The sequence below is a fragment of the Trichoderma reesei genome (genome assembly GCF_000167675.1).
Source record: "Trichoderma reesei QM6a unplaced genomic scaffold TRIREscaffold_5, whole genome shotgun sequence".
Lineage (NCBI taxonomy): Eukaryota > Fungi > Ascomycota > Sordariomycetes > Hypocreales > Hypocreaceae > Trichoderma > Trichoderma reesei.
In genome coordinates, this window is record NW_006711152.1 from 240,801 (window position 1) to 254,356 (window position 13,556).

General features: G+C 54.1%; 2 protein-coding genes across 2 annotated transcripts; both read left to right on the forward strand.

Annotated features, from left to right (window-relative positions):
- Nucleotides 1-6,940: 6,940 nt before the first annotated feature.
- On the forward strand, nucleotides 6,941-9,326 carry TRIREDRAFT_76249 (uncharacterized protein; the record flags this gene model as incomplete). The annotated part of the gene is made up of 5 exons (XM_006963572.1): nucleotides 6,941-7,330; nucleotides 7,458-7,743; nucleotides 7,843-8,426; nucleotides 8,628-8,762; nucleotides 8,916-9,326. 5 exons carry the CDS (start codon nucleotides 6,941-6,943, stop codon nucleotides 9,324-9,326), a joined length of 1,806 nt encoding a protein of 601 aa, XP_006963634.1.
- A 2,472-nt stretch (nucleotides 9,327-11,798) lies between these two features.
- Nucleotides 11,799-12,890, forward strand: TRIREDRAFT_3067 (ER membrane chaperone-like protein; the record flags this gene model as incomplete). Its single annotated transcript, XM_006963469.1, has 2 exons — nucleotides 11,799-12,611; nucleotides 12,699-12,890. 2 exons carry the CDS (start codon nucleotides 11,799-11,801, stop codon nucleotides 12,888-12,890), a joined length of 1,005 nt encoding a protein of 334 aa, XP_006963531.1.
- Between the last annotated feature and the right edge of the window lie 666 nt (nucleotides 12,891-13,556).

Below are 13,556 nucleotides of genomic sequence, written 5' to 3' on the forward strand. Positions count from 1 at the left end.
CAGAGGAACAAATTCTCTCCCTTCTGCACCCCCTCCGATCTCTTTCCACATAAAGGGCGCCGTCTGATTCGCTGCGCCGCTACCCTTGTAAGCACATCTCTTTTCATCTTTCTCCTCCTCTACAGTAGTCAAACCGGTTCCATATGCGCAAATGTCTCGAGTAAGACGCCATGCATATCGTACTGTACAAGTTCGTTCTGTCGCATTCAGTCGTGATCGCCCACAGCAAAGCGTTCCAATTCTTGCTACGGAGGATGGGGTGTGAAAGCCTTTCAATCTCCTACAAGTACTACTAACAATTGTTACTTACAACTGCTTTGTCTCTCACGAATCAACAAGGGCGTGATGGCTCCGACAAGGGGAGGAAGGGGGGGGGGTCTGGTCTGGTCTGTTAGCAAACGGCGTTTGACGTAGCCCACTTGAAGTTTCTTGCGCTTTTCGTGCTCATCGTATGGAGCAATGAGAGAAGGATGGGGTTGAGGTCTGTTATCATCATCAGCAGGATGAGCACTCTGCCAAAGCAGGGTTCCATGTTCATTCTCGCCCTTGTTTCTCTCGGTTTCTGATACCCCTCTTGATGATTACAGAGCAGCCGAACATGGTGGGCCTGGACAATATTCTACAGCCGGTTTACAGTCAGTATCATATCGCCGCTACTAGTATCGAATACTAGGAGCACAAAACGGCTTGCACACATGCCTTGCATCCACCTCTCGATACTAAGAAGAAGCAATAGTGCGTAGAAAATCTTCTGATATCCTCTTCAACCATCACTAGGTATACTGTGCTTGTGCCAATACTAAGACCACCGCTAGCACACACTGCCTTAGCGTATTGGGCTTTGTTCGCATTCAGAGAGGTGCATGCCATTGGGCTGGGGTCTCGGCTGGTCCAACAACTACGTGCATGTATTAGCATGTAGTAGTAGTAGTATCGTATGTCCTGTAGATGGATCAAATGGATCCCAGGCACACAGCATGCGCCGAGAAAGGCAATCTTCTCCTTACGAGCACATGAAGGCGCCTTGACGAATAAGTTGAACCTGATGATTTATTACTTGGCGTGGATACGAATGGTATCGACATTGGTGACGCAAGCAAGGGGCGAAGCACCTGTCAAGTCCATTTCTTGCGTTGGGCTATTACTATGTACTGACCAGAACATGGGGGATGTTACGAGTAAATGAAAATTTAGTCTCTTATTCTCTTGCCTGCTATTACCTACTGTACGAGTACGTAGTAGCATGACTGATGATTCTTCTGGTCCAGGCCCGGCGAGCAGGACCTGATGGACATGCTCTTCGACCTGGTTGCTCTTCTTTACAGTAACGGACCCGTGGCGTGTAAGAGTGGCACATCACCACCGCCTTCCAGATCCACAGAAAGGCGCAAGCCAGTCACGGCCATGTCTGTTCCATTATCCCCGCCGCTCTGCATGCCATCCTTGACAGCCAAAATGCGTCGGTACAAGTATCACTCGTACAAGTATGGGAGTCGTAGTCCTCATGACCTCCCTCCAATCAGGCCCATCGAGGTAGACTGTCCGCGGCCCTTTTCAGCTTCTTTCCCGTCTCTTGAGAAGGTCCAGGGGTAATGAGAAGGGAGGGGTGAGCGAATAATAACCACCTGCTGCTGTTCTGCATCTGATACGTATACTATCTCGAAACAGAGAAGATGAAAAAAAAAGGGCACACCCAAGCACGATGGAATCCAAAGAAGTCAAGCAATCTGTAACATGTACACACATCTCGGGGGCTTGCCCTGCAACGATTGCCGTGATACCATCATGAAATCAAAACACCTTTCATCATTTTCTTTTTTTTCTCCTCTGGTTGGTGTGTCTCACTCATACGACAACACCCCCCCTGTATTTATTGCTTGACGGCTTGGAACAAAAAAAGCGCCATCCATTTCCGGAACAGCGCTGGACCTAGCACCGGCTTTGCAATGCGAGCACTTTATTAGGTACTCTAGAGAGAAGAGAGAGAGACAGAGAAAACAGTGCAAGCAGTGGACAGTTGCTGGTACATGTTGCCTCGGGCAGTCATCCAAATTGAGAGCGACTTGTGGCAAAGGCATGATGATTCTTGACGAAGCAATCCACTCATTCCAGAGAGGATAATCGTGCGGGAACACTCCGTTTCCGCCATCCTGCTGCATTTGCATGCAAGAAGCATTCATGTGGTGCCCGTTTTTTGAGTATCAGGGTAAGGTAGGCAGGCATAGTCATCATCGACAAGCCCTGGCGCTATGCTTTTGTAGTATCCGCTCCCAGAAACGCAGGGGCTGGCTGACGCGGATCGGGGGAATCGTTTTCACCAAAGCTTCTCCTCTTAGTACTACTAGCACTCCATCCAGACCATGGGGCATGGCATGGCAAGGCATGGCATGGCAAGGCATGGCATGGGTCTGAGCATGGACATGGCAGGGCATGTCGAGTGGAGGTGCTTTGGCTGCTCCGTCTTCATGCTGTATGTACAAGCAATATCTTTGGTAGCAGGTAGTGGTAGTTGGTACCTGTGCTCCATAGATATGGACCGTCAAGAGGGTCGTGAATCAAGCACAAGCCATGGATCTCTAGAAGAGTCGTCGTCTTTGCTGTATCACGCAGTACGATGAAACTTGAAGGGCCATGTGTGCTTGCATGGAACTACTAGAGGATCGAGACGGACATTCGGGGCATGGTCTACAAGAAAATAAAAAAAGAGCGGAAAAAAAGTCATACTGTACGAGTACGAACCGCCAACTACCTCAATTGGGATATAGTTGTACCTATGGAATGATTGAATGGATGGCTGGCTTTGGAGGCAAATGGGCCCGGCGACGCCGCCTCTGCAAACCCGATACCTGTCGGACATTTGGTGGACTTGATGTTTTCTACCTACCTACCTACGTACTAGGTATGTATGTACCTGCGCATCTCACTTTCTTTCATCTTCCGCAAATGCCGTCATGGCCTGTTCAGCAGTGTGGCTGCCCGTGGAATACCTATGAATCAATCGTCACCAAGAAGAGAGGCTTGTAATACCTACCTCATAGGTCGATCAACAGGTAATATGAGAGAGAGTCAGTGTGTGTCAGAGGCGCCTCTTTGCCTCTTTCGCCGTCTGCACCATTACCGGTACTAGCTTGCCTCGCTTTCAACATGATGCTCCATACATATCAGCTGCTACTCTACTCGTACTATGAACTGCTCGTCATACCGCTGGATACTTCTCGCAGCATCCAGCGCAGCGTCCCCTTCATTCTTCTGTTCCAATTCCCTGGCGGCTAGCGCAGGTTCTGGATACTGAGCGTCGCCAGTGGGCTGTTGCAGGGGTCCAAACGGGTGCCGCTAAAAAAAAAAAAAAGGTGAGGGCATTTGATCTTCTGAAGAGACGTGCATCCGTTGGGAGACGGTACAGTACGAGTACGGAATCATCCAAGCACCGGCAAAGGGGACGCGAATGAAAGAAAGGAAATGCGGCAGTAATGAGGAATATCGAGATCCAGCCGAACGCCTCCTTGATCAAGCTTGACCCTTTGAGGGAACGAAAATAGGGAGAGCCGTATGGGCATCAAACGGCAAACAAAAGACGATTGACAAGACAAGGAACTCGTACAGATACAAACTTGTTGGAGCGGGTGTTCCGGGTCCAGGCGCCGTGTCAGTCAGCTGGGCTCGGCAGGGATGTGGCTCCAGTTCCAGCGCCGAGCGTGATGAGGAGAGGAAGAGAGGAGAAGAGGAGGAGAAGGGGTGCGACTTTGGTTCTCATTCGAAGCGACGTGACTGGCTGGCTGGCTGGCTGCTCGATTCCCTGGAATCCATTCTTCGTGAAGGTGTGTTTGTACCTGGTCTGGTCTGGTCTCTCCGTCTCTCTGCTGCAGGGGGGCAGTTCAGTTCAGTTCAGTTCAGTTCAGATGCTGCCCACCGTTGGCGTGGCCTCGTGCCTGTTCTGCTGCCCCCCAGCGCTACATACATGTACCCAGAACGGACCTGATGGAGCACAAGGCCCAGAAACGAAGGCATTGAAATGTTGGCAGTCCATCCATCACCGAATGCGTAGCACTACACTACCTTGCCTCCAGGGAGGCTTTCAGAAGATGTACAGGTACGAAAGCGCAACGAGTCCATCATCAACCGCCTCTGGTAGAATTACTTTGAGTGCCAATCGGTGCCGGCGGCAAGTTGGAGTTTGCTGGGCTGCCGCTAGATTGGGAACCCCGCAGAGGAGGCACAGGAGGCACACGCCGCTGAGACCTGCTAAAAGGGATACTATGTGTACCTTAACTTTAGGTAGGTATGTATGAGGAGACATTATCGAGACAATCATCAGTTTGGCCGGTTTATGTACATTCTGATCATAGTACTACCTAGGTATTCGCCTACCTACCTTACCTGTAATACTTTTATGATTGCTGGGAAGAGGTAGGCACAGAAGCTTCACAAAGGAGGCATCCGCACGAGACGGATGCCAGTTCTCTCGACGCACCGACAGGGATGCAGCAGCCGTCCAGCTACCCACGAGTACTCTACATGCCTTCATGTATGTACAGTGGTAGTAGTAGTCAATGCCCAGCACAGGGGCTTTGGTTCAGAGACACCAGGCCAGACAATGACTCCTTCGCTCGTATGTACTGTGTCCGCTTCGTATCATCCCCTCGTCTTCGTGCGTGTCTCATGCGTCGTGCCCGCAGCGCCACTTCGTGCGAGACCGAGACCAAAACCAAGCCCTCGAGCCTTGTGTGATGAGCGAACTCAAGACTCGGTCGGATACAGGCAAGACAGGAGGTGATGGGTACATAGGTCCCAACAGCAGACGAACGGACAAGCGCTGATGCTGGTGGGCAGTGCCTCGTGTAGTGTAGTGTAGTGTAGATAGGTACGAGCATCGTCAAGAGGTTCATACGATCAGGTAGTTGTATTACTACGTCTGGTTCGATTTCCAACACTTCCGGGTCATGCGCGTGAGAGACGTGACATTGAATGCTCAGGGTGACGCGTTGAGTGCTTTTGGTCGTTGCACGTCTTCCGTCTTCCGTCTTCCACCAGCATAAAGTGTACCTAGGTACCTAGGTAGGTACCTCACGAAGAGCCAGGGGGCCAGTGATCCCAGCCGTACCTGCGTGCGTGCCAGCTGCGGCCAATGTCCGCACTGTGATCTGCACTGTAGCGCTACTCATTACCTCGCCTTGAAGTGCTACCTACTGCTAGTAGAGGTACTACTGTACCACTCTCGAGTTGAACCCGACCACCCCCAACAGGTGCTCCATACCTCCATTGCCTCCATGCCTCGTCGCTCCATCATCATCCACACACCTCCCATGGATTGATTGTCTGTCTGTCCGTCTCTCTTGTCTGTCCGGTCCGTCTGATCTGATTCTGCCGCCAGCCACCACAGCGCCCAACTGAGGCCCGGCTCTGATACCATTTGATCCTCCTACCGACCGAAGCGACCCCCCCCCCCCGTTCCCGCTTGTGCGCTTTGCTGTGCCCTTTGTACCTTCAAGTTGTTCATTGCTACATGTACGTGCAGCCTACTGCCATCATAATCATCCCGGCTAGCCGTCAAGGCTCCCCGACGACTTGACGCCGTGCCCCGTCCGAGTCGAGACACGACGCCGAACGCGACGATGGAGGACGATGCCGTGTCTACCGCCCAGCCCGCCAAACCTTACCCATGACAGCGTCTCCTCTTTGTTCGGTTCTCCTCTCTCGTCTCCTTGTACAGTAGAGGCAGGTACCAGGTTATTACGATTGATCCAAGCCCCTCTTTCGGAACCACCAGGACGCAAGCAAGCAAGCAAACAGGCAAAAGCAGCACAACCCTTCCCCCCACATCTCTCTCTCTCTCTCTCTCTCTCTCTCTCTCTCTCGTCATTTCAGCATCTGGGCTGGCCGGGCTTCCCAACAAGCTGTGCCGCCCTCCTCGCGAACAATGTGCCACGCCCTCCCTCTTCATTGCTCCTCTTCCCTCGTCCCGGCCATGGCTGCTAGGGATGCTAGGGATGCATGTCAGCAAGCGTTCCTTGCCTGGTCCGGCCTCGTCTAGTGCCAGTGACTCGGTGCCCTCTGCCCATGCTAATAAACGGACGCTGCAAGACGAGACAAGATGGCAGAAGCCACCGCTAGCGGCCCCCCTCCACCCCCCCAGAGATGCATTGGGCCACCCAGGAGTGATAAATCCGGGGTCTGTTGGCGTCCAAGTTGCCTTTGCTCTTGTTGATGGACCAGGCCGGCGTCTGGTAGGGGTACCTTAGGTGGGCAGGTACTCGTATGAGGTACCTCGTACAGTGCCCCGAGTGCTGGTGCAACTTTGGCTCTGGCGCTTGTTCAGTCGAGTTGACTTCAGTTAGCCTCTGGCCCGCCGCGCTTGTACCTGTACCTCCCCGCCGGCCACGCCTGCAGCCAATATCGCGTACCCACTCGCACGCCCACCTCAGACGCCTCAACGCTCGATCGAGTTGCAACTTTAACTCTTGAATGTGCTTTTTCCTCAGCTTGGCCTCACCTCGACCCTCGATCCCTCACTCCTTCGTCTGCACGCAAGCAGTGAGGGACTTTTTCCCTTTTTTTCTAATTCCCCTTCACGCTCTTTTGTTCGCCTCTTCTCTCTTTTTTCTCACCTTTCCTTCTTCTTCACTTGTGCGTGACCTCGCATCGAATCTGGTCCCAGCCGCGCTTGTTCACTGCGGCAACGCCCTTCGACCTCGTCCCGCCCGACTTCACCTCGTCACAGGAGCTCCTCATGTCTGTTAAGGCTGTGCCGGCGACGTTGCATCTTCTCCAGCTTCCCAAGGTTCCTTCAACATCCTGCTTCGACGCTCGACAGCCGCCCACGACGCCGACCTTCGCCCTCGCCAGCATCACCAACACCACCATCACAACCATCGCCATTGCACTCTCCAGGCTTGCCAGCACCTCTCCCTGCGCGGCCTGAGAGCGCCTCCCGGCCGACGCGATGAGCACCGCATACCAGCAGTCGCTGGCCGCTTACGACAATCACGCCCTGCGACCCTATGCTCCGTCAATTGCCCTCCCCAGAGGCGCAGCTTCGGCTGCCGTCGGTGCCAGCGACGCCAGGAACGCCGCTGCGCTGTACGCTCGATATCCCTTCCAGCAGAGCCAGCCTGCCCAGGTGCCCGCCTCGCAGGCGCGCAACGACGCTCTCACGCAGCTTCACAGCGCACCCTCAGACAGGTCTACCAAGTCGGAGACGCCTGCCTCGGCTGTATCCGCCCAGGACGCTGCATCGTCGCGAAAGAGCCCTGAGACGTTGATCTACCACAGTCTCCAGATTCCGCGATGCATCAGTTCCGACGGCGGCAGCCTGGCAGACTTTGCAGCCCAGGTTCGTCGAAGCCAGCAGCTCCCCAACCCCTTCCACGCCTTATTCGAGCTCCTTACCCTGCTTGTCTATCCACGGCCGACTGTGGCCCCTTGTTTCAAGGTAGCTAACTCTTTGTTCTCTGAGCCAGATGACGTGCCTTTTTTGGTTTGAACCCATCGATCGACTCAAGAAGGCAGAGACTTTTCGGTCGCGGCCGGACACGGTCACGACGCAGCTGGCGAACCTCTCCAAGCCGAGCGAGCAGTTCCGCAAATGGGTATACAATGTGCTGTCGACCACCCAGGTTACACAGAACGTGATCCTGCTCGCGCTGCTCTTCATCTACAGACTGAAGCTGTCAACGCCGCAGATCAAGGGACGCGAGGGCAGTGAGTATCGATTGCTCACGGTGGCCCTCATGCTTGGCAATAAATGTGAGCCTCTGCCTCATCCTCCCCCCTCCCCAAGGGCCTGGACTAGAGCAGGCGCAAACAAGACGACGGGCAAACAATGCTAACATGGTGCTGGCACAGTCCTCGACGACAATACCTACACCAACAAGACGTGGGCCGAGGTGTCGTGCTTCGCAGTTGGCGAGATTCACGTCATGGAAGTAGAGTTTCTTAGTAACATGCGCTACAACCTCCTGGCCTCCAAGGAAGAGTGGGAGGACTGGTTGACCAAGCTGGCCTGCTTCCGCGAGTACTACACGCAGGCCTCCCGAGCCCCGGCATCTCCGCTGGCGGCCACCTCTCCCTCCTCCAGGGGCTTCCACTCGCCCGTCGTCTCGCCGACCACGATGCTCCCGACCGGCGACGCGGCATTCAGTCCCGCCACCGCACCCACGTACTCGCCGCCTCTGTCGAAGCACGCGCAAGACTGGGCCACGTACCACGCCAACCCCGTCTCACCCCTGGCCGTCAAGCCGTCGACGGCTCTGCGCAACTCTCGGAAGCGCAGCCCCGATGGAGAGCCCATGGAGGGCGTCAATAACCCATCTAAGCGAGTTATGCGTCTGCATCCAGCTCAGGTCCACGAGAACCCTTGGTCCACTAGCTGCGCTTCCGCGCCCAGGTACGGCGTTCCGCATCTATCCATTGTCACCTCGCAGCCCACCGTCTTCCCGACGGCAACGGCATCTAGGGCGCCTTCGCCTCTCACGGCGGGATACGCGCCTTCATCGCCGACTCTCAACCTCAAGTCTACGGCAAACGGCTACATGCCGTCTGCGTACACCAACCAAGCGGCCCCGGCGAGCGATCTCTCGCTTTCGACTGCCACATACGCCAATGCGGCAACCTCGACCGATATCCCGCAGCCCAACCCCTACGCCAACCAGAACGTCGCCTCTCTGCCCCCGCTGCAGGCGGGCATGCGTGCCATGTCGACGGTGTACCAACCCTTCAAGACGACGACAACGACGACAACGACGACGATGCCCCAGCGGACCAGCGTCTCCACGGACTACTATCCAACGATGACGGCGGCGGCGACGGCCCCTCCGGAGCTTCCCAGAGTCCAGGACGAATATTACGCTCCGGCCGCCACGGTACAACGACCTCCTCTCGTCGTCGCAAACGGATTCGCCAGAGCGCCGGCTCCCCAGGGCCCGCCGCCCATGGCGTACACCACGCCCAGCAAGCGGCAGCACGGCTTGGCCGGCCTGGCCTCGGGCTACACGTCGTCGCCCATGGCAGAGACGCCGTTTGGAGCCGTGTCGGGGGTGCACACGCCCATGGCCCTGACGCCCATCTCGCACTCGCCCAGCGTCTACCTGCAGCAGCGGGCGAGCCCCTACAAGCCCGTCCGCCACGTCAACAGGCTGCTCTACCCGCCGCCGTCGGCCTCGCTGGATCAGTATCACCTGGCCGTGCCGGTGCCGCCAACGCACATGCATTACCAGCCTCTGGGCCGGCGAAACGACCTTCGCACGGGAGTGGTGCCCGAGTTTATAGTGTACAACCAGGGCCAGCAACCCCTCCCGCACCATGCAGCGCAAGGATCGTATGCACCCTAGATGTGGTGGCAATGCTCCCTTTGCGGCCGCTGGCCGGTGGATGGTCGGCACATTTGCGCGACGACTCTTGGCCGATGAGCAGGGCGAACCACCAGACATGTTACTCTGCAGCATGTCTCAGCACCCTTGTACTATTACTCTCTCTTTCTCTTTTCTTCTTCACCCCGTTGGGGTTGTCCTACATCTGTAACACTAGTCTCTTTTTCCTTTTGCCCTTCTGTTTCCCTCTCGACGCGGGACCGCATTGCTTCTTGATTTTTTTTTCCCGCTCTGCTTTTCTCAACTACTGCTCGTCACCAGGACGCAGCATATGGATTTGCATCGTCTGGGGCGTTTGGTTAAGGGAGCCGGCCCAGGGATTTGGGATTTGGACGGCTCTGCACATTGACGAAGCCGTCTGGCAAACGAAGCCACGGCTTTCCGGTTGAAAGGGGTTGGGGTTGGGGGAAACGTCTGATATACTCCACCAGAAGCATGCCTCCAGGGCTGGTTTCATTTTGTGGTTATGCCTTTACGCCACCCGTTTTCAATTTCTTGTCCCCTGATGGTTTTTTTCAAATCGAGCTATTCGTTTAATACGCCCGAAGCAGCACGGGATGGCTACAGGCATGGCGGGAGGGAAGGGGGGAGACCACACGAAATGGCGGTTGGCCTGAGAACGGTTGGAATGGATTGGGACGCCGTCTGATTTGGCGGCGGTTGCTGCACACAGGCAGTCTTAAGGCCGCCTCCCCCCTTCTCTTCGCATGACTTTTTTCTGTTCCATCTTTTCTATTTTCTTGTTCAAGATACCTACTACTACCACTAAGGCTTTGGGGAAACGAGGGACGGGGCATTTCGATGTTTGCCTGGTTTTTGATGATCTTTCCATTTTCGCTTCTTTCTCGAGCAGAGCAGCATGGCGGTGAAGGATTGACTCATAGATGCGCACGGGGCGCTTTTGCCTTTTTGTCTCTTTTCGATCGCATGGGCGAGGAGTTGAGGGCGCTGCATTAGATGAGCGAATGATTAATGAGAATGAGGCGGCGGATGGCCGCCGAGTGTCCATGGTATTCATATTATGTTGCATGAAATGATGTGAACTACTGGGTGAAGGAGTAAGGGCATACGGATTGTGGCTTGTTGTTATAGGAGCCTCGGATTGTGTTTGTTGTATTGGTGGTGTATACCTTATGGTTGGTAGTCTTGGGTGAGGCTACAATTCTTGGACAGGGTACGAGATGAGTTAAGTTCATGTTCGTTGCGCTGCGCACTACATTTGGGATAGGCATGGCACTACGAGGGGAAGATGACCGTCTGATTTTGTTTCATTATGTATTGTGATGTTGTAGGGTATGAAGCTGTCTCTTGTGAGGGGAGGTGAAGCTCATGGAATCTCAATTTGTCGCAACGAGCTATCTGCTGGATTATGTACTCACTTCAAATGAAGCTATATACGGGTATGCTGCTGGTGATTCTCATGCAGTTGCCTGTATTGAAGTTTTGCAAGCTATGCTTGTGGTGAGTAGTATTGATGGAATATGAGGTCAATGTCAGATCCAAGTAAACAGTTGGCTCGTCGTCACCTTGGTGATGATGTGAGTTGGTCAGCATAAGACCGTCTGCACTGTGCGGATGGCATCACGGGACGGACTGGGGAGAGGGATGCAAAACATCGATAGCCTGCATGTCTGGACCTGCATCTGATTGACTGTAGTATGTATACTCTTACAGTATCATCATACAGTTCCGATGGCCCTCTGGACTTGATTCAGGTAGTACTATCTAGTTCACCATCAGTCTGTGCCCTGACACTCTGTGTTACCAGGTGACACAGCAATCACGACGAGATACATGCTTCCATGACCATCTTCTCGTATTCCTCCAGGTCACCTTTTCCCTCCGCAGTGGGTCTCCCGCTACAGCACAGTATGTACAACCCCAACCCCAACCAACCACTTCGTAAACTTGCCAGCCAATTTTCCCTCTCTCTCTCCCTCCTCATTGCGCCTGTCCTCACTCTCTCTCTCTCTCGCCGCAAAACTTCCCCCGACAGGCCTCGTATCCACCGGGCTTCTTCCCTCGAAAAGACGATTGAAAAAGCGACAGCGACTTGCGACTCTGTGGGACGTCGATTCTCAAGCTCGGCGATTTCTTTCCTTTTTTTTCTCATTGTTGATTTTTGTTTGGCGCAGTCTGATCGCTTCTACGACACTCGTTTTGAGTCAAGAGGGAGGAGGACCAGGAAGAAGAACCGTGGCATCTTTGTTTGTCTGCCCCAGGAATCCACGCCAATCGCTGTCGCAACATTTCAAATTCGGCCGCGCATCGAGACTGAGGAGAAAGGGACGGATGATACGAGGCGACTGTTGATTCATTCACTGCTGCGAACACACTGACGACGACGACGACGACGACGACGACGCTCGTTTCTTTGCGACTCCGCGACAACGACGACAACAACGACACGATACCCTCGATCGAATCACCACCATGTCGGGCTTTGGCGACTTCACCTCCATCTGCGAGCACACGCCGCTCCCGCTCTGCGCCTCCATCGGCCCCGTCCTCTCCTCGTCGGGCCGCGTCGGCATCGAGCCCAGCTGCTACGCGCGCAACATCGAGGTCGCCAACACAATCATCTTTGAGGGCGCCGCCTCCTTCGCGCACATTGGCGCCCTCGTCATGACCGTCATCATGATCCTGCACGTCCGCAGCAAGTTCACCGCCGTCGGCCGCAAGGAGATACTCACTTTTTTTTATCTGTACATGCTGCTCACCTTCATCTCGCTCGTCGTCGACGCCGGCGTCGTCCCGCCCGGCAGCGGACCCTTCCCTTACTTCTCGGCCGTGCAAAACGGCCTGACGAGCGCCGTCGTGACGTGCCTGCTCGTCAACGGCTTCGTCGGCTTCCAGCTCTACGAGGACGGCACGCCGCTGTCCGTCTGGATGCTGTGGCTCTGCTCGCTCGTCGCCTTTGCCATTTCCTTCCTCGTGTCGCTGGCGACGTTCAAGGGATGGGCCGGACTCGGCCCGACGAACCAGGTCGGCCTCTTTGTCGTCCTCTACCTGCTCAACGCCATTGAGCTGGCCGTCTACGTCGGCATGCAGATCCTGCTCGTCGTCCGCACCCTGCAGGACCGCTGGCCGCTCGGCGACATTGCCTTTGGCATCTTCTTCTTCGTCGTCGGCCAGGTCATTCTCTATGCCTTTAGCGCGCAGATTTGCGTCGCCGTGAGCCACTACCTGGATGGCCTGTTCTTTGCGACGGTGTGCAATTTGCTTGCCGTCATGATGGTTTACAAGGTATGCGAACTATTTTTTATCCTCCCATGTTGAATGACCTCTCGTTGTTTTGCATCACTAACATCTCGTTTTCTCTCTCTTTTCCAGTACTGGGACTCCATCACCAAGGAGGATCTCGAATTCTCCGTCGGCACGCGCATGAACAACTGGGAAGTCAAGGAGCTTCTGGGCGAGGACGAGCGCCGCGGCACAATGTACGCGGATGATCCCTATGCCCAGTCAAGCGGCTACGACATGCCTTATTCGCCCACGACGAACCGCTACTCTTCTCGGCATTAAGCTTTTGCCTCTTTTCTCTCTTTTGTTTTTTGGCGAGTTGTTTCGTTCCGGCGGAAAACGTTTATTATTTTCTTCTTCTAACATTTTTTACAAATTAATGGGAAGCTGGATAGGGTTGTTGGGGAGTCGGAAGAGAGAAAAGCTTTGACTTTCTTTTTTTTTTTTTTTCAACTTGACTTGCCACGCCACCGGCTTGGGATGTGTACGCGACTCATGTTTTCTTTTCTTCTTTCTTTCTTTCTTCTTCTTCATCTTCTTCCTCTTTATTCCCTCTCCTCTTGCTTTGACTTTTTCTTTTTCGGGACATTTGGCATGGCGTTTGACGAGAGTGGTATTGGACGGGCTGTCCGAGATGAGTTGTGTTAAGAACTGTAATAAGAGGGGGAAAAGGATGCGGTCAGTATATATATATATGCCTTTTGTCAAGGATCTATATATAACGGTGTTACATATTTACAAAAATACATGTGCGATGCTGTAGTCAGCCTTTAGTCTCAATGACCTAGCTTAGGTAGAGAATGACTTGTTGTTGTTGAGTGTATATGGTTACTGGCGGCAACTTGACGTTCACATGAAGAATATATCTGTATAAGTGAACCATCTTGTCGTCATTATTATTATCGCTGGATCTCTATTAAGCCAAACAGTTATGTCTCGAGACAGATG